Genomic DNA, 21,574 nt, shown 5'->3' on the forward strand with positions numbered 1-21,574 from the left:
ATATTCCACAGAAGTGTTCAAAAACATCTTATAGTAAATTAATAATAATATTTCAGTAGGCCGTAGTACCAGAGTACGCATTCATTAAAAAATAACCTTCATTCACAAACGCGGGGGGATTCTCCCCCGTCGAACTTCCCCCACCGGGGTATGGGGTAACGTAGAAATACCCACGGCTCATTACATACGAGTATATTAAAGATAATATTTAGTCAGTAATTTAATTATGTTGGTTTTAGTACTTATCTTTATTTGTAAGGAAAATTATTTCATAATAGATTTTGACAGCGGTTTCAGCGACGTGTCGTCCGTGGGAACTTACGGCTCCATAAGCATCCATAAGGCTCCATGAATAGCTTATCGAACCCTGAAATAATTTGTCAAATAGGACTAGCATTTCCTGAAATTAGCGTGTCAAGCAAGCACATAAACTCTTCACCTTTAATAAATATGGATCAGGCATGTCTAGTGCATATAGATATGTAATAGATATTTATTTAATTTTCTTATACATAATCAGCTGTATGGCCGTTATACGAGATCGTGGGTAACCTTGACCTAGTTACCTACTTGAATATGTGTTCATATTGAATCAGAGTAATATTATAAAATCAATAATAGGTTTCTGTAACAGAAATACAGGATTTTTGTTGGAATACTAAACCAAATGTTGCAATGACAACTGAAAAGTTGCTAAATTTTTTGGAAGTTTCACGGCCGAATACAAAAACCTTACATTTAAAGCAAATATAATTCCATCTTTTTCACATTTACGTTTTCTCCGACAGAAATACTTTTACGGACATTTTCACGAACAACATAAACGCCAGTTTTCTTAAAACAATGATCACTGTGCTATGAATTTTTACGTTCGATTTTCAAAGTGCCAGTTGTTTTACGAGAAAAAGACGGTTATGTTGTGTGTGAAAATGGGCCTTAGAAAACTGGGAGATAATTATTTTTAATTTAACTATAACTTATTATCACATAAGCTCTTCTTTTGCTTGGTTCACACAATTATTATATTTTAGTATGCAAATGTTGTATTGACTTACACTTTGATGTACATATATTATGAATAAATGATTATGAACTAAACTTTAAAGTTAAGTTATGTTTAAGTATTTCTATGTTAATCTAACAATAAATTTCTAATGTTTCAGGCGTGTTATGGACAAGGAAGGCGCGGAGGGCGGCGACGCGGCCGGCAAGGCGCCCCCTGATGGCTTGCTCGATGCCGCTAACCTATTTGGTGGTAAGTTTATGAAATATCGATACAGTTGTTAAGTCTCGAGGTATCGATAGGTACAGTTCTTGCTCAAATGCAGCTCTGAAGTTAACAATTACAGCAATTTTATGTGGGAAATGCCCCTAGGCACTAGACGCGCGATAAAAACAATTGATAGCTAGCGTTTCTAGAATAAAAAACAAGCATGGAATAGCGCGACAAATTATTGTAAAGACGCTGCTAGTGACTGCGTAAAAGGCAAAATGTATTGACAGAGCAGCATTACGCACTTCTACGATGCGCAAACCATCTAATGGCATACTTCAGAGGGGTAGAGTCATTTGATGAGAGCTACTACTTAATTATATTTGTACCTTGACCCATCTTACTACAATAACATGAAATAGGAAGCTGTGCCAAAGTGTTCTAGAAACCATTTGACAGCCTTTAACATGGCTGTTGCCAAGTTAGGAGCCAAGGAAGATGGCTTAAAGTGCCCCTGACAAAGGGAAAGCCGCCAACTGACTCATGAGCTGTTTTGTCAAATAAAAACTTGTTTAGCAACTCAATTCTGGAATCGAACACAATATCCTAGGAGCTAGAGCAATACTAACAATACTTCTCTGTCTTACTAGACAGAGAAGCTAAGGCTGCGTGAGCATTCGAAAGAGTTACCTCGGCTCTGGTACTCAAAGGGTTCCAGAAGAAATAAAAATGGAGGGTCTCATAACAGTCGCGTTCTCTAAAATATGAGACTATTCATTTTCCTTAATTTGAACAGAAATTGGGATCATAAATCTATGAGAAAAAGACGAACCACATCCATTCAAAATTAACAATCACCAATACTTATTTAACTGCCATTAAAATTCAGACGATTGGCGTTTCCAAGAAGTGTAACGCGCTGGCCACCCCACTAATTCCGCCTAGCAACTGTTGGCGTACAATCCGTTCTCACAGCTTACTCGTACAGAATTTATTATCACCTCGGTATTTCCCTTATTACCATATTGATCTGGGAATCCAAGAAAATGCCTTATTGATCTGTTGGGGTATTGGCCGTGGTAACTTTGAAGAATTGGTTGTGTTTTTCTCAGAAATTTACGAGTGGAAGCCTGATAAAAAATATGGTTAGGAAATAAACAATGAGCTGGTTTTTGTATTGATTTAGCACAGTTTACACAATTTTGTAGGTTTTTTTATTCAATTTTGTTACGTCGGCTTATCTGACGATGTGCGATGCTTTTGGGCGATTTAAGAGCTTTGATTAGGCACTGATAAAAAAGTTACATCTTCACTTTCATGAGCTGTAATGCCTGTAATCGAACCAGCACACTCGCAACCGATCACTGCTGCTTTGCGGCCTATATGTCAAAGTCAAAAAATGTCTTTATTTCAAATAGGCCTTTGCAGGCTCTTGTGAACGTACACTAGTATCACGGTATGATGGTCATTTCTGAGCCAGGGAAAGACTCCCAAAATCCCTCACTGTATAAGAAAACTGCAGGGGCTGTCTCTAACATTGGAATCATAAAATAGACTGATGATTATGCCAGTCAGAACTTCGTTTTTAGGCAATTAGAGCCAAGAAGCCTTAGGACTTTGGGATCTTAAGAATCCTAGCTACCACTCCCTCCAAAAAACGCCCACGACTATTAAACAATAATGGCTGTAAAGTTCAAGAGTTCTCAGTAAGCGGTATCCGATGATCGGTCAGTCGCCAATAATAACTTTGTCTTTTGTTCGCTGGACTGCATGTATTGTCGTTAAACCGTTGAACAAGCTCTATTGGTAGGGTTGTACATAATACTAGTATTATAAATGCGAATATAAATCTGTCTGTATGTGTTGCATTTTCACCCTAAACTGCTGAATCACACTCACAGATAGTCTAGAATCTAAAAGGAAATCGGTATCCCCGGAAACAGGAATATGTTCTCCCTGTACTCAGGGGAAACCAGAGGGAACAGCTAGTTAGTGTATAAAATTATGATCATTATAGATTTTAAATAAAATCTATCTGATTTGAAAATAATATTTCAGTTTTAGATAACCCATTTATCGAGGAAGGCTATAAGCTACTTTTTATCAGGGTTCGTGCAAAGGTTCCCACGGGATGGGAACGGGTGGAACCGCTGCCAGAAGCTAGTTCTTCAATAAACAATAGGTTTATGTAAACCTAATAATAGAATAAAGTTATGTCTAGCTTCATTCTACCTAAGTTTCTATTTACCGTTACAGCTTCTTTTCATGTAAATCTGCTTAGCCGTTTTATCGTAAAAGCGTAACTGATACCCAGGGTTACTTTCGCAATTATACCTAATACCAGTAAGTTGTAATATAATTACTCAGTATGTCTGTTTGCTAAGCCATTACACCTGAACTGGTAAACCGATTAATATAATCTAGTCAAACAGATTAAAACCTTAAGAAGGAAGTACCCTAAGAGCTTTTACATTTAGCCACACAATTTATTTGCAATGTAATCAAACTTTTTAGTCGGTTTGATACTGGCTGGATATCTTATTGATGTAATGTTTGCACTACCATTCATCTCTCATACTTCACTCATCCACACAATTTATGAGCCCGATCAAACTATCGGTCGACTAAAATATTGCAGTGTGCTCTAAAATCCGCATACATAAATAAATAAATATATATAATATTTAACATTATAGTATACTGCGTTTACTAAGCTATAATGCGTATTAGCTGTATACCTAAGTGGGCATTTCATGTGGTATTCAAGCCAGTTTAATATGTTTTACTATGTTTAGGACATTGACCAAGGTTATTGTGGTTTATATAATAATCTTAGCTGTACAACTAAAGCCACGGGAAGAACCTAGTCTTCGATAATGTCTTGAACAAATATGTGAACCTCTTATCTAGCTCAATCAGCAATGTGACAGCCCTGCATTCGCGTGATACAAAACCATATACGCAAACTGAGGTCACCGACCCCGCACCCAGCGCTTCTCGAGCAAACATAACATTGCTGACTGCATAACTCTTATTGTTGTAACAATAAAGATGATTATCGTTTGTTTTAATGGTGGTGTTATGTTTGTAGGTGATTTGACTTCTTGTTAAGGATTGTGGTGATTTTTACGTTGATGGATCTGGTTGGTGGTGTGAAGTTTGATGTTTTAGTGTCATTTAAACGTAGCATTTTTTAAGTGTATAACATTTGTCTAGCCTTTTTCCAGCTATGTTAGCCAAACAATGTCTTAAATAGAGCGACTACCTATCTGACCTTCTCAAACCAGTTACCCGGGCCACCCTTGGTAAGACTGCTTGCTATTCCCCTGGCTACATGTAAAGACTAAAGTCAGGACCCAGACAAAAGTGATTTTCCGAAACACGGAGGAACTCTTCATGATACGATGGTCAATGGTCAATGGACCGACCACTCCAAGCCTTGCTTAGCCTTCTGATCGATCGACCCGTACGGCTGTAACTTAGCCACAAGCTCAAAACACATAAACATATCAATGAAAAAATATCACGAAACAAAACAGAATTCCATATAAAACTTCCACGATCTAAACATGAAGGAATGTGAGAAAAACATTGTTTAATTGTAAAAATGTGTGCAGAAACCGTTTGTTATACTTAGTTAGTATAACTGTGGTTTAACTGTCCTTTCTCATGCACTATTGCAGTTTAAAACACCATAAGAACTGCCGTGGTTAAGGGACTCACTGTTAGTGTTTGAACTGGGTTTAACTTTACTTTGGTATTGTTGTCGCGACTGCTTTTGGTTGATGGAGTAAGCAGAAAATTGATTTAAGGGGCTTATTTACAAATATGATGTATTTCAAAAACTACTGAAGAGTGACTTCAGGAAGGCGAAAACGACGAACGACGAAGTGCGACTCAGATTTGCGCATGAAGGGTTCCGTACCTATTATCTATAAATAGGCAAAAATATGAAGTTTGCGCAGTCGGATAAATATACGCCTTCCTTGATACATATTTTAATGTAATGCCCATCTTTAAGGGAAATAAAATAAACAGTATTTATTCAAATCGGCGCTAGATAGGTGTAAATGGAAGGAGCTGCACCGACAAGAGCTGGGCTCTTAAATTAATGATGATGATTCAATCGGCTCAGTGGTCCCTAGGATTAACGTGTTCAAGCAAACGAAAACAAATTCTTCGGCTTAGAGAATGAAGTTCAGAATTAAATAATAAGTGCTCGATCTTCTTGACAAATGGACAATGACCAATGAAGAATATAGATAGATAGACCTTAATAAGAACTCCATTCCCATAGCCACATTTGCACAGAAGTAGGCACAAAGAGCTTTACAAGTCTATAAACATAAAAACATGCCTACTCATATGGTTATAAAACATACTGTTGACAGGTGTTCTTTTGATATACAATTCTGAACGTTAAATCCTATGTCATAGAGGTGTTTATGAGAGCTAAGGAGTAATATTATAGTTTGTGTATTCTATACATGGGTTTAATTGATACCGACACACTTCGCCGGGTCTCTTGAAATTGGTCAAAAACGTGGTAAGTGTGAAACGCACTCTTGTAGTATTGGTTCCGTAGAGATAAAACGCATAATACATTGTATTTATATTGTTTTGTTATTCGGTGATTAAAATTGGGACTCATTTACTCACTTATTATGATTTTAATGGTACAGCTCTATGATAAGACCGTATACCCTCTATATGGATCGTGTGCGGATCCATAAGAGGTGAACTGATTCCCTTTTTTCTCTGATGGGACACCGGACTACACTACCGTTTGGAACACGCTTTACAAATTCCTACGTATTTTTTTTCGAATGTACGTACATCACTAGGCCTTAGGGTTTTGTTGCACCCTTTACATACGGAACCCTAAAAGGCACAAATAAATTGCAGCATTTATACAATAAAACCTACCAAGTAAGACAGTATCAATGGTTTATGGCTACTAATAAGTGTACTATAAATAACGAAAATGCTTTACCTTACTTTATGACAAAATTGATGAATGAGCAGTCAGTTTACCCGTAAATTACAATATTGGCAGAACTAGCTGTTGCCTACGGTTCCACCTGCATCTCGAGGGAATTTTTACTTCTCGCACACGGTTTAAAACTAGCCTATTTGTTTCCCAGGTTATTGTCTATCTGTACTAAATCACTACTAATATTAAAAATGCGAAAGTAACTCTGTCTCTCTGTCTGTTACGCTTTCACGGCTAAACCACTGAACTGATTTTAATAAAATTTGGCACACAGAGATAGAGTTGACCTTGAGAAAGAACGTAGAATATTTTTTATCCTGGACTTTGATGAGTTCTCTTGGAAATGCTATATAACCGAACTCGACGCGGGCGAAGCCGCGGGCGGAAGCTACATAGTTTGTACTTTAACGCTTTTTTAAGTGAATTGAATTCTAGAGTATATTAAATAATAATATTTCCATTGCTCACCACTACAACCCAGTACCTAACTGTAATTTACATTTTTGTAAACAATAACCGCAATTTCAAACTTCCTTCTATAAATAATTACATTGGCTGTGATTAAAATCGCATAAGTAGCGGAACCTGTTAATAACAAACTTCTTAAGTAATGAAAAGTATTATTCTTCGTATAATTTATCGTTATTATTGTAGGCATAGCTTTTAAAGAAGGCATAGACTATTTGATATTATGACTGTCTTATGAGTCCAGATTCACTTGATTTTATTTCGCTTATCTTTAATCAGATCTAGGTAAACTTAGAAACATATTTACTTATATATCAAATACCTTTATTTTCAGGCTACATTGGCTCTTAGACATACATTTTAAAGTAACTTACCAGGTTTTGAATTTCAGCAGCCGAATAAATCTTTGTGGTCACTGACATTACATTTCTAAAATACTAGATTCAAAATATTTTTAGGTTAAAAGCATAGCTCTTAAGATTTTCTGATTAGTCACGAAGCTTCGCATTATATCAATACAGATTACTGTGAATAATATGCTGAAAATATTACACATCAATGGTCTATTAATAAGTAATCTTCTGTGCCATTAGTCGGCCATTACTGATGTGGAACTTGAGATGTGTTCACATGAGTCCTAAGTTCCACAGAAGTTATAAAACTAACTTTAATGACACCTAAGACGCATGAAATAATCCCGCACAAACATACATGTATAAAGGGCAAAATTAGATGCTCCTTTTTTTGTTAAAGTAAGTAATAAAAGATTTTTGCTTTTTGTCACATGCTCAATATTACAATCGCCAAGTTACCGCCCGCAGAACGAATCGTTGCTTGTTTATGGCAATAAGAACTATGTGCAGAATAAAGGTTATGGCACATTATAGCGGCACCGCAACAGCACGGCTCCACACCAGCATTTAAGTTGTCATTCAATTTAGAGCATTAAATCGTGTATATTATAATATATTTTGTAATATCAATATGAAAAAGCCAACGGCGAGCAGTCAGCGTGCTTGCTGCTTCCACACAACTCGACTCGCCGCCCGCGTGCTGACCTCATGCGTACAGCGCGCCGACGGCGTGCTAATTGCGCGCCGACTCCGAGCCGGCAGCGAAACAACGTCATTACGTCGTGTTCAATCATAACATCAATCATAACATCAATCATAATCGTCTTAAAATAATATTGAGTTCGCGGTGACAGCAAGCTTACACCTCGCGGCCGGCGCGTCGACGGCGAGCGGACGGCGCGCCGACGGCGAGCGGACAGCGCGTGGTTGGCGCGCTGGCAGCTAGCCGTAGTCTTAATTCGAGGCGACGCCGTGCTGCAGCCGTGCTGTTGCGGTGCTGCTATAATGTGCCACAAGCTTTAATTACCTCTAGAAGTACCTATAACCAGTGCTTGTTCCCGCGGATTAATTGCGTGCTATGTGTTTTATTTAATGGCACCAGCATCCGAAATCTTATGTGGAAATCAGCTGTGGAGTATTTAATATGCTGTGGAGAAAGGATAGTCTTGTGAGCAAGGTTTTGGGCATGAACGTGACTGCATACAGAGAGTTTGTTTTTCTTTTTCCCATTTCGAAGAAACGGTGGAATTTTGGGACGTGTTTGACTAGCTTGAAAATGGGTCACCCGCCAAAAAACGGGTGTATGGTTATACTTGTATGTAGGAGAACTAGGATACAAAGGATCATGAAGTCTTAGGGTCCACGGTACATCTTCGAAAATATTGATAACATTTTCACTGTATAATTTTTGTTATGTTCGGCCATTCAGAGAATGCGTTCCTGACACGTCGCGATTGAACTGACGACGTAACTTTGCAATGGCGTTGCAGTTACGATAAAAATATTTTTGCTGGTTGTTTACCGTTTTAACAATTGAGGAGCATTAAAACAACATTATTATATCAATAATCAATGAATGTTATAATTTTGTGCCAAACTGAGTGTCAAATAACTTGGTAAACAATATTTTTCTAAATCTATACTGCGCTATTACAAGGTTATGTCAGCGGTTTATATTTTGTAGTGCTGTGCTAAAAATAACAGGCAAGTATCGTAATCTGTTCTTATACAGTTATAATATAAAATAATACGTTTTGATTTTCTTTTTAAGAATTGGAAAATAATGGACTATAAGACTTAATTATAACTTTTATGAAATATAAAAATAAAACTATGACCAAACCGCATTTTTATACTTAGATTAAAAATGGTAACCCCAAATGGCGTTATGGGCCGCCATTTTGTGACGCTAAAACAGTCGTCCGTTGTCGTTTCGTGCGCATAGACCACGTTTTTCAAGTGTTTTCGATCTGTTTTTATTTGATTACCCGGCTTTTGTTAGACCGAGATATCAGGATTGATTCTGTTATTGATAATAATATAATTATACATGTAGGCGAAGATGATGATGAAGACACCACCTCCTCAAGCAAATCGGAGTCTGATTAATATTCTGTTCGCACATTCAATTCAATGTACTTGTAACAAAGAATAAATAAAACAATTTTATTATATGAATATTACCTTTTTTTGGTTTCCACTTAAATAACTAAAATATAAAACAAATGATTCCGCCAATTTAAAACGAAAATAATCTTAAAATAATGCGGCGGTTCATTTTGAAGGAACGGTAACGAACTCAGTGTTATGTTGTGCCCATCACTAGTCGTGACTAACTGATAGGTGTCAGGAACGCATTCTCTGAACGGCCGAAGTATAGTGATCGTGTAATCGCGACTTTATAATGTCCGTGCCCCGTGATTCATACATCATTTGGCATTGATATATACTATAGTATTGTGTGTATAATGTAGACTGGTAAAGCTGTACTTGTTTTTGTTATTACCACTCATATGTATTTTACCTCACCCTGGATCTTGTTGGAATTCTGAAAAAGCTGGTTTATGTCGCTGTCCGTGTCAAAACTACTGAGCAATGAAACATACCCTGTCAGTATGACTTTAAGCATTCGAAATGTGAGAATTATGTGTAGAAGAGTCATTGGACTATCCTTTTTCCACAATCTACCTGTGTTAAATTGTTCATATCGAATATTTCGATTGTGGTTATTTATACTTAGCAGTATACTGATACTACTGTGTCTTCCGTGTGTGAGATACCACCAAAATTGTTCGTAAACACAAAATGAGTACATATGCGTCGGCGCAACTCCACTACCGATATTGTGTTAGCGCATAAAAATTGCAATTTTGCGTGTACTTTAGAATTGCTCACACGCAAAAGGTCCCATTTGTTAGTAGCTTTAGCGAGTAGACCACAAGAGACATTTGCGAGCGTCACATAAGCGCACACTCGTGGAACCTTTAGGATTCAAGCCACTAAAGAAAAAGTATTTATCTATATTGTTCTTTATACTAACTCTTCATTCTCTTTTTCCAGCATACTGGGGCCGCGATGGCGCGGCCGGAGGTGGGGCGGCGGCGGCGGCCCAAGCCCAGGCGCAGGCTGCTCTCTTCGGCTTCGGGTCCCGCTACCCGCCCCCCACCACGCTGGGGGTGGCCGCCAACCAGGCCGCCTCGCTTGGCTTGCACCCCGCTGCCAGTAAGTACGATGGTATGATGACCGTTTTGTTGTTTTTTAGTAGTAATTTGAGAAAAAAGAAAGATACACATAGGTATAATGTCAGGGTAACAAACAGTTTGAAATCTGGTGACATCTCGTCACTAAATGAAGTTCAGCTGATTTAAAGATCTGGCTAAGTCAGTCTTTGGCGTTTCTTGTGAAGAAAGTTCGGATTAGCTCTTTATTTAGTCACTTTTCTGTCCTATAAACTTTGGATACCTGTCTTGAACGCCAAAACGATCTAGGTACCCTATCTATAGTATTAGTAATACATGTCATCGACAGGAAAGAAGAAGAAGAAGTATTAGTAGCAGTTTCTGACGAATGCACCATTAGTTCATTATAAAACCCGTAATAAGGGACTACCAAAGATTGCTGATAAATAAAGTGTCACAGCTATCCATGTTTGGAAATAATAATCAAACATCACCATCATTATACACAGGTCCTTTACTCCTTACGGCCATTTCAACATTCTATCTATCTGCTGACATTATCCATTATCCATAATTTTAGTATGCAAAACAACATATAGATTAAATATTGAAAACGGCCGTTAATCTATCCAGAACTACAGATAACCCTTAACCTTCACAGGTGCAGCATGGTGGTCGATGGCATCACACCTAGCGGCACAGGACTACCTAGCCAGGCTACAGGCATCAGGTCTCAACTTCCCGCCGTTGGCTGACCCTTACGCGGCACTGTCGGCACTGTCCGGCAGCGGGGGCTTGAAGCAGCCGCAGAAACCTGGGAAATTGTCTAGTCGAAATGAGAGGTAAGGACAGTTGTAACTAATTTAGTTCAGTTGCAATGGTTATTCGTGGATAGAGCTTGAGGGTAAACGCGAAAACTATACCAGTAGAACAATCCGCAACGCCGCGCATTTAATATATTTTTACCTACCTATAGTACTTATACCTACTAGAAGGTATTTGGCATAGCAATGGTCTAGCTAGGACAATCCAAATCAAATTAGAAGTTCTATTAATAGGTTTGGTTATTATACCCTTTCATCCTTAGGCTGTATATAGAAAGAAAGCGCCTATCTACAAGCAGCATCAGTGCTGGTCCATTCTGAAACAGTAACAGAATGCAGAATGCAGTTGCAGAATGGACCAGCACTGATAAGCGCTGGTAGATCGGCACCGGCTACCAGTTTTCTCTTTCTGTATGTACATTGTACAGCCTTTTTACAAGCTTTTATTTAACTTGTTACATGCTAGCTGCTTGATTTAACATCCCGATTTTTAAATGACCTCGTTTCATCAAGATATTAACTAAAACCTTCTCATCTTCCAGGTCAGGCAGAAGCAGTACATCATCAAGCGCGTCCACGAAAGACAAGAGTCCTTCCACCAGCAGCTCCAACTCTCAGAACATGAGTGAGTGGGGCATGTATCTATTCGCATATAGCAAAGCTTGTTAACGTCAGAATCGCTGTCACTCCTCACCGATCCCCAAGAAATATATATATAGAGTTGCTACCTAATTGCTAACAATTGCTACCGTCGTGATTTTGAAGATATTCAGCATCTAAAGGTGATAGCCATTCTGACGTCTGACTTGATATAGGAAAATAACATGGGTAGTGAAAGAGTGTTCAATTTAATTTTGTTTTACTGTTCTTCTGTACTTACAATCAATTTATATATCGCTTGCGCTTTATACTCTAAACAGCCTTTTCACATTGCAAGCGGAAAAAAATGGACAACTGCCTTTCCAAAAATGACCTTCGAACCGCGAAAAAAGAGCGAAAAATCCACCAATGTGAAAAGGCTGACCTCCAACCAAGTTTTAACAGTTCTCACCCCCCCCCTAATCTTCAACCACCTTCTCACAGGATCATCATACGGCCTCCCGAAGACTTCCTCCCCCTCAGGCATGCAGCACTCCCAGTCGCTCTCGAGCTTGGCATCGCTGAACAGCCTGGTGTCTGCTCCTCATCAGAGCAAGCCCAGCAGTAAGCCGTCGGCTGCTCCACAACCTTCCAGTGAGTTGGTTAATGGTTCATGTCTTTCTGTACAAGGTTTTGTTAAAAGACCATTAGATCTTATAGTTTTAAAAATAATATTAAGTATGCTGTTCCGAAGTGAATCGACCTCAAATTAAGGCATACACTAGTTCCGCGCGAGTTACCGCGGCCCTGGAGCATAAAGGGTTTCAAAAGTGTGGGTTTCAGTCAGTAAGAGTTTGACACTCCCTCACGGTGCCCCCACAGCGGGAGGGGTCATTTAATGATTAATAACAGAACAAGGCATATACCCCCTTGAGGCCAACGCATATGCAGTTTTTATGTGAAGCGGCAGTGCCGCGGCATATAAGAGCAGGAAAATGATGGCAGGTAACAAAAAGATCGGCTGTCCTGATATACTAGCGACCTTAAGGCCCGGGTCACACCGGATGGCAGTGACTGCCAGCGGCGACGCGCGGCCGCTCGCGGCGCCGCGGGCGTACTGAAAGTGTTCGCCGCGTCGCTGCCGGCCGCTACCATTCCGATGTGACTCGGGCCTTACTCTTACGTTCACCTCCTATAAAAACGCTCCCAAACCCAACCAGCCATTATTACTCCCGTCCCACACCAACAAACTTTAACATAGACCATATCATCCTTCCAGAAAAGCCATCATCATCATCATCGTGTAAAGGCAAGGAGCGCGAGCTGGCGCTGCTGCGCGGTGACCTCATGCTGGCGCAGGCGGCAGCACACGGCGCCTACCATGCTGCTGTCGCTGCCGCTGCTAAGGGGAAGGTATGTCACCATGTGTCTAGGCTGTTCCTTAAATATGGGGTCGCCTTCCAGTCTCTAAATGGACGCAACTGGCCCGAAACTCCCCTGTATGGAAAGAAATGTCACTCAAATAGGCTTAATAAAACCCCAAAATCTGAAATCAGAAATCGCAACTGTGAAGATGAAAAATGATACTGAAATTGGCCTTTTAAGACCCCAAAGCTGGAGCTGCGGGATTCTGCAAATTAGGAACACTATTAACGTTATTTTAGTGGCTAACCACTACGTACCCGTTAATAGTGTAATGTGTGACATTCCCTGCCGAGAATTCCCATCATATAAATTACAATCTAACCTTTGTGTACTGACTAAACTTAAATACTCAAAAATCTTGGTTTGTAAGTACTTGTAACCATTTGCTATTCTTGTTCGCTGTGTATGTAGGCTTCAACTACATTGAGTGTTGAATATCGCCTTATGTAGGTGAAACCTACACTAGCATCATATAAATATCCACAGAATCCTATTGTTACATAAGTGCTATAATCCAGTATATTTCCTTACAGAACATGTCCCCTCTGTACCCGTTCGGCATGGCGGGCGCGGACAAGGACGGGCGTCACGCCGGCATCGACTCCCTCACCGGCCTGCCGCATACTATACTCAGGTAAGCTAGCATTATTAGGTATTACAAATTATTCGCATTAAAAAATGTTAGAGAGGAAAATTTGTATTGGAAGAACTTTCGGAAATAAAACATCAATGAGGCATTATTGCCGCGAATCATAAGACAGCATTATATAGATACTACCTATATATAAAGTGAATTTAGATAAAAAATATATCGTTCTAAGGATATTCATTTAATGTTACCTGGAATATTGAAAGGTGCAGAATAATTACCAATTATGTTATGTTGATCATTCTAGTTATTAGTTGTTGAATACAAGTGACTAATGTAATGTTTCTCTTCTATCAGTGCTGCTTTAGAAGGAGGGTAAGATCATAAAACCATATTTACACCTTTATTGGGTAGTTGTGAGAATATTACAATAACTTTTTGATTAACTTTAAAACACAACATACGAAAATTATTACGAAAAAAATTTTTTTGGACTACAATCCTCTTCTTGGGAAGAAGGTTAAAGTAAAATCCGAATTGATGAAAGTTTTATTTCCCGTAGATATTAAAGCACCATTAAAAATTCTTGGTACAACACAACTTCAATCGTAACTCCGAAACAATAAGAATTATTTTTCTTTACAGTGATCCATCTTCAGTGTTAGGTGGGGTTCGACTCCCACCCGACACCGAGATCATCAAGTACACCTCCTCGCTAGCCGGGCCTAAGGTAAAAGCTCATGTACGTGCAGTTTTATATACTAACTAATATTACTATATATTTTTGATAAGCACTTTTAGAAATATTATAATGATACTCTGAAGAATTGTAATGTTTAATGAGTTAACCAGAAATTTTCCCTGTTTCATCCGCGTCCCCTGAGAACTACTTCCCAGATCTGGTTAAAAAGTAGCCTATGTCCTTTCTCAGGCTAGACTTACGGTGTATTAAATTTCGTTTCAATCGATCCAATAGTTTTACAAGGTTATATCTTAGCAGTTTGTAATTAGCTTTAGGTACATTCATTGATAAACTTTATTGCGGCTCCCTACTAACTTACCCTTCACTCAAGTACCCACACATACATAAAGTTTGTCTACACCACAATATAATCTATTTTACACTATTCCCACATACTAATACTCTCCAACATTATATCTAAACACTAATGAAACTATTTCTCCCTCAGTCTGGGTCGGGCACGCAGACCCGCGGGCGCAAGAAGACGATCTCGCTGGACCCGCCGCACGTGTCCGTGCATCCCGCCGACCGCGCCGCGCCGCTGCCCAGCAAGCGACCCAAACTTGTGTGTACATACGGATTTTGTATATGTTGTTATATCTAGATATGTATAGTTATTGGTGATATATGGAAAAACTGTCAAACTGCCTAATGCCTAGCAATAGTGACACTAAAAAAAGTTTGTCAGAAAAAAATGGGCTGATTAGTGTCTTACACATAGCCTGAACTAGGCAGGCAGCTTTTAGGGTAAGGAGACTGTTAATATTGTTGTTTAGGAAATCATAGAAAACCCAAGAAAAATCAAAGAACCCCCGCTCTGCAGAAAAATGAAATAGCGCAATAACAGAGAATCCAGACAAACTTTTTACGCCCAGTCACACCCAGTTCACCGACATTATAAACGACAGTTTATTTTAAACAACTGTTTAATATGTTTTTATACGTTCCAGTTTCAAAATAAACAGCTGTTTTAAGAAAAGCGGACGGTGATACTATCGGTAAACTTGGGCTTACGGGTGTTAATTTTTTTGTGAAACTTACCATTATTACATTGACAGGACGAGTACGGCAACTCGCGGTCGTCGGTGGAAGTGATCCGGCTGCCGAACAAGCCGGACCGCGCCGGACACAACTCCCTGTCCGGCACCCCGCCGCCCAACCTCTCCGATTATGCAGGTATGTGATATCTTCTACCAGCTGTGTCCTGTGGTTTCTACCGCGTCCCCTGGGAAGTACTACCCGTACCGGGGTAAAATATAGCTTATGTTACTTGAGAAGAGTGTAGCTTTGCAACAGTGAAAAAATCGGTTCAGTAGTTTCGGAGTATGTTTCCTCGTTATTTTGTGAGTATAGTATAGCTTTCTCCAGCGGTTTCCTCCGAATCATGTGGGAACTATGCAGCGCCAGTGAATAAGTGCCCAATAATAAGTGCCTTCCTCGATAAATGGGCGATCTAACACTTGACATATTTTCATGAATGGGTCCAGTAATTATATAGTGCCAAGTTTCATCAAAATACAATTAGCGATTTTGCGTCACAGAGCAAGAAACCATCGATTCGTACATACTCGTGCCAACTTTCGTGTAAGTACCTATATCATATTTAGTAAGATGTGTCAGTATGTTTGTTTTTGTGTATGTCATTTTTACCCCAATACATACACATATCTCTCAGCACACTAGTAAACACATACATCCCTCAATATTTATCATCTTGTCAATACATATTTGTGATACTTATTAATAATTTTATCCATCTACCCAGGTATATCCCGCGAGCTACTGCAAACGATAGCGAGTCAGAGCGGCGTGTCGCTGGCGGCACTAGAACGCCAGCTCGCCGGATCCACAGGTGATTATTGTATGTCTAACCAACGCACTTTACTAATATACTGCTTTATTTTCTTTGTGGTATATGTTTGAGATTATTTGAGTAAGATTCACCGTCAGTTGCAGAAGGATTCGTTAAAATTAAAGGATCTTTAAATCTATTGCTAACACTTCTTATCTTGTTTAGAAAGAAAGAGTCCGCAATAGATTTAAGAATGCTTTAATTTTAATGAATCTTTCTGCAACTGGTGGTTAGTGATGATACTATCTAATGGTGTAGGAAACAGGCTTTACTTGTTGTTATGGTGTAGGATAGATATAAATTACATATTGTATATTTTTAGGGAAACGCAATTTTGCTAACTTGTTCATTATTTTCTATCTCTTGTAAATAACTGACAGTAAAAGAATAGCGTTTGTATTCGTATTACTAAGTAACTGATTTTTCCTGTTTCTTTTATATTTATTTATTTCTATTTAAAAATACCTAAACAATATAAGTAACTAACGATCAAGATTATCAGTTTCAATAAAATTTGCGCCGAAAACTAATCATCACATTATCATTTTCTACTTATATCCCTTTTACAATGTTACCTAAATAACACACCAAACTACTAACATTCCCCATAGCTACTAACATCACCACCTAGAAACTTCCTACATACATTAACCTCACTTAAATTTCAGATGCAGGCCTAAACTTGAGCACTAAGATGGGAGAGGATTCTCCTCTAGACCTTGGTGTGAAGTCCTCGTCAATGGATGATGATGCACCATTAAACCTATCGTTAAAACCTACGCCTGGTAAGTTATTTTTATGTAATTATTGTAATTTTGAAAGTTATAAACTAGTTTTACCGGCTCGAACTTATCTGACAGATAAACTTACTTTTGGTTTCACATGGATAGCAATATCCGGAAAAAAATATTTGGCAGATAGCATCATCCAGTGAAACTGGGCATTAGTCTAGCCTTTTCCTGTCTAAGTTGAGGTCAGCTTCCAGTCTTACTGGATGCAGCTTGGAGCCAGTGCTTTACATGGAAGGACTGCTTACCTAACCTTCTGAATCCAGTTACTCGGGCAACCACAATACCTCTTGGAAAGACTGTCTCTCTCGCCTCGTTAGTTTAATAGTACTTCTAAACCACGAGTGTTGCAATTGGTAACAATTAATGGCAGCTGTAATAGGTAGCAACTCTCGGTATGTATTTCGATGGGATCTATGAGGAGTGACAGCGATTCTGACGATCACGTAAAAACGCTGTGAAGTTACAATAACTCATCATCTGCCTAGCCTTTTCCCTACTATGTTGGACATACAATAACTATAGTTTATATATTTGATTATGTATATTTGTATTACAGCGAGTTCGCAAGCCTCGGACGCCTTGTCTCGACTGACGTCACTCAGCAGTTCGCTCAACGCCTCCTCCAGCCATGATAGGATATGTAAGTATTATTTACTTTACTTTTATATAAGCGTATCATTTGATCTAATTCTATCATTTGCATAATGACCTGGGATAATCAGATCAAGTGATTTGCATATTATTTGCATAACATTTCGATGTTAAAGCCTTACTTAATATTATAAATGTGAAAGTATGTGTATTTCGGTCTCTGTGTTGTGCTTTCTCTCCGAAACACTGAAGTGAAAAGAGTGGAATACAGTCAGGAACCTGAGGAGGGGCATAGGTTTCACTCACTGTAGGGAGAAACACTTACCGCAACTGGCTTAAAAGTAGTTTATGTTCTTTCTCAGGCTCTAGAGTAGACTGTCATTTGTCATTTAAATCTTTTCTATAGCTTTACTATGAAAGCGCTGTTGCGCTTTGCCTGTTGGCAGACAGAGAGTTTCTTTCGTATTTATAACATTAATAAGGATAAGTTACAAAAACAAAAAACAAATTAGAGTAATCACGTCACATGTTCCAAAACTACGACACAACAATCACACTGCCTACAATTTTTCATTTTTCCAACTTAACATTTAAAAGCAATGACTTTGAACACTAGCCCGCCGCAAGCCGGGCGCGAAGCCCCGGCGCGTGGCGCCGGAGCCGGCCGCCGTGCCCGACGCGCCGCGCCCCAAGTCCTCCGGCAGCGAGGACAGTGAATGTATGTTGTGTGTGATCACTAGGATATTGGGGAGGGCTCTTTGTGCTGGATAAATTAACAAAAAAGTGGGGTAAAAGATTTTGACAGGCAAATCGGCAGGACTGAGTGACACATAGACGGATTGAATCGTGCGGTTTTTCACATTTGAAATTATTTTCAGTCTACTCTAACAGCATTTGTAATACCGGTGGATTTTTGGCGCACGTAACAATGCGACACATTTCGAGCATAAATCCGTCGCTTGGTCATCTTTGCAGTGGTAGTTATTAATTGTTTGCTGTCGTGCGTATACGCGCGTACTGTTGTCGGTTAGAAAAACAAAGGAGAAAATCCGCTAGTGTGAAAGAACAGTGGACTGAAAATCAACATTTCAAATTTGGAAAAGACGCACGATTCAATCCCTAATGTGGGTATCAATTTGGTTAACATTTTCTTCTACATTATTTACATGTAATGTATCCAAAATTAAAATTCAGCATAAAGATCCCTCCAAAATATTCCAAAGAAAGATTAATGGTATTGTTTATTATAATAACGTGTGCATGCGATAATTTTGCATCGATACAAAATATGACATTCACTGTCCTCTATTGAATAGTGCTAGATTTTTGTATTTGTATCCATTTTGTTTTAATTTTAACTGTCACTAACATTACACTTTGTATTGATGCAAAAATAACTAACTACATAATACATGTTTTTGTTTAAAGAAAAATTCTTAAAGTGCCCATATGTCGCTAATTTTGAAACAATTTGTAATGGATTAATTTGATTGCTAAAAAGGGTGCCATTATCCAAAAACTGACTTTCGTTAATTTATCATTTTTAACAAGTGCGATTTAAATTATAACCATAACTTCCTTTTCACCCCCACAATACCACATAACATACTCAATATTTATCTATACATTTCACTTACAACAATAAACAATACTATTCCATATTTATATTTAAAAAAGAAGTAATATAAGGCATTGACAAAAAAATACAAGTGGATATAGAATAGTATTAAAATGAAGTTAATATTTATAAAATCTATTTTTTTTTCTTAAACTATTAATCTTTATAAACAACAGCGGTAGCAGGCTGGGCGGGTCGAGAAGGTAGGCCCCGCAACCTGGGCCGCGGCGTCAGCAAGCCCAAGAAGAACACCGTAGCTTCTCTACTGGCCCAGAGCAGAGCCCTAGGCCTTAGACCTGCGCTCGCACATCAGCTGTTAGCTGAGACTGACCTGGTGAGTTTCGAAAAGGTTTTTATAATAATAATAATGAAGGGCAGACCGACTGTAGGCCATGGCGGCTGTTCTCATGTAAGGAGATTAGCCAGCTGCGCAGGACATATTATAGTGCACAAGAAGAACACCGTAGCTTCTCTACTGGCACAGAGCAGAGCCCTAGGCCTCAGACCTGCGCTCGCACACCAGCTGTTAGCTGAGACTGATCTGGTAAGTTTTTAAAGGCTTTATAATAATAAAAATAGCGCTGTTCTCTCTAAAGAGATTGGTCAGCTGCATAGGACATATTATAGTGCACAAGAAGAACACCGTAGCTTATCTACTGGCCCAGAGCAGAGCCCTAGGCCTGAGACCTGCGCTCGCGCATCAGCTGCTGGCTGAGACTGATCTGGTGAGTTTTGAAAAGGTTTTTATAATAATAATAATGAAGGGTAGAACGATTGTCGGCCAGGGCGGCTGTTTTCTCTAAGAAGATCCGAATAGCATCCAGATCGATTGGGGGCTATGGGGGCTGTTCTCCCTAAGAAGATCAGCCAGCTGCGCAGGACATATTATAGTGCACGAGCATTTGTGTAGACAGAGGTGCACTCACTATTCCTTCACTCTCATGGCGCGATGGGACGACAATCCGACACGACCGGAGAGAGATCACAAGCAGGACTGACATTTGCGTGCTCTCCGATGCACTGCTTATGAATGTATTAATCGTCCTCTTCCTTTGGGCTGCTTTGTGAAAGTGACTTAAAACCTGAACATCATATATTTATTTGGAGTAAGCTGCCATAATGTTCTGATATAAGATTCAAGTCTGTTGGAATTGGGATCAGACTTTTTGACATTAAAGTATATTTTACCTAATTTATATTCCTTTTTCAGGAGAAACTAAAAGCGTTACTCGGTGAGACGGCGAGCACGGACTCGGAGTGTCCGTCGGACAGCTGTCCGTCAGACTCCGACGCCAGCGACACCAGTCGCCGCCCCAACGACGCGCAGCTGCGGCTGCCTCTAGCACTAGGTCAGTCTATACCCTGGGTTACAGCCTATCCTACTAGTATTGTTAATTAAAAGCGTTACTCGGCGAGACGGCGAGCACGGACTCGGAGTGTCCGTCGGAAGCAGCTGCGGCTGCCTCTAGCACTAGTCTACGTCTCTAGTCAGTCTATACCCTGGGGTCCGCAGATCTGTCATCATCTCTCAAGCCTTATCCCAACTATTTTGGGGTCGGCTTCCAGTCTAACCGGGTTCAGCTGCGTACCAGATCAGCTGGGTTCCGCAGATTTGTAACCTGTAGTTGGTAGCTACATAGTTGGGAAAAGTCTGCTTACCCAACTATGTTAGGTAAGAGTCTAAGCGAGTGCAGCTGGGTACTACTATTTTACATGGAGCGACTGCCTATCTGACCTTTAATATCCCACCAGTCGATCACAAAAGCTTCATCCGTTGTTCGGTAGAGTGCACCACGGGCAGGTGAGGTTAACAGTTGAGGCAGAATGATTTTGGTTTGCTCCCTTGCACAGCTGTTACCTGGGCAACCCGATATTCCGGAATTTTTGAAGGGTTGTCAAAATGTTATTAGACTACTACGTCTCTGCATTTGAGGGTCCATAGATGCTTTTTTGCTATTTATCTGGATAATGGCGACGATTCATCTTTATAAATCGTCGTAGTTCTTTAACTACACATGTAAAAATCGAATTGGACACTCTATAAATATCTTATTAGATTCGTTTCTTTTCTTTTCCCATTGTATCTGAAATTAATAACTATATATTTTCTGTTTATCACCAGGATGGAAACGTGTGACAGTAATCAAAGGCCTATCCCGGAACTGCAGCATTAAGGGCGACGTGACGTACTCGCCGCCCGACCCGCATGCGGGCGTCACCATGCGGTCACTGCACGATATACAGAATGTGAGTATAGAGTATACATATGCTGGTAAATATTTTTTGAATTTTCTTCACTCTGTATAAGGATGGATTAAATGGAATAAGAGCATGGACAGTATCGTTTGTCAGGGGAT

The 21,574-nt window shown here is 39.4% G+C and overlaps 1 protein-coding gene across 1 annotated transcript in view; it reads left to right on the forward strand.

Annotated features, from left to right (window-relative positions):
* Nucleotides 1-21,574, forward strand: part of LOC124643227 (bromodomain adjacent to zinc finger domain protein 2B-like) — a 100,374-nt gene that overhangs the window by 42,879 nt on the left and 35,921 nt on the right. The window contains exons 3-19 of the mRNA XM_047182105.1: nt 1,164-1,255; nt 10,088-10,249; nt 10,868-11,048; nt 11,573-11,655; nt 12,114-12,263; nt 12,889-13,022; nt 13,568-13,668; nt 14,269-14,353; nt 14,814-14,930; nt 15,424-15,541; nt 16,131-16,226; nt 16,886-17,002; nt 17,565-17,648; nt 18,216-18,317; nt 19,394-19,551; nt 20,428-20,566; nt 21,340-21,464. Coding sequence (XP_047038061.1) covers nt 1,171-1,255; nt 10,088-10,249; nt 10,868-11,048; nt 11,573-11,655; nt 12,114-12,263; nt 12,889-13,022; nt 13,568-13,668; nt 14,269-14,353; nt 14,814-14,930; nt 15,424-15,541; nt 16,131-16,226; nt 16,886-17,002; nt 17,565-17,648; nt 18,216-18,317; nt 19,394-19,551; nt 20,428-20,566; nt 21,340-21,464 — 2,037 coding nt within the window. The 5' untranslated portion in view covers nt 1,164-1,170. The remainder of the gene's footprint in view (nt 1-1,163; nt 1,256-10,087; nt 10,250-10,867; nt 11,049-11,572; nt 11,656-12,113; nt 12,264-12,888; nt 13,023-13,567; nt 13,669-14,268; nt 14,354-14,813; nt 14,931-15,423; nt 15,542-16,130; nt 16,227-16,885; nt 17,003-17,564; nt 17,649-18,215; nt 18,318-19,393; nt 19,552-20,427; nt 20,567-21,339; nt 21,465-21,574) is intronic.

The sequence above is a fragment of the Helicoverpa zea genome, chromosome 27 (genome assembly GCF_022581195.2).
Source record: "Helicoverpa zea isolate HzStark_Cry1AcR chromosome 27, ilHelZeax1.1, whole genome shotgun sequence".
NCBI classification, from domain to species: Eukaryota; Metazoa; Arthropoda; class Insecta; order Lepidoptera; family Noctuidae; genus Helicoverpa; species Helicoverpa zea.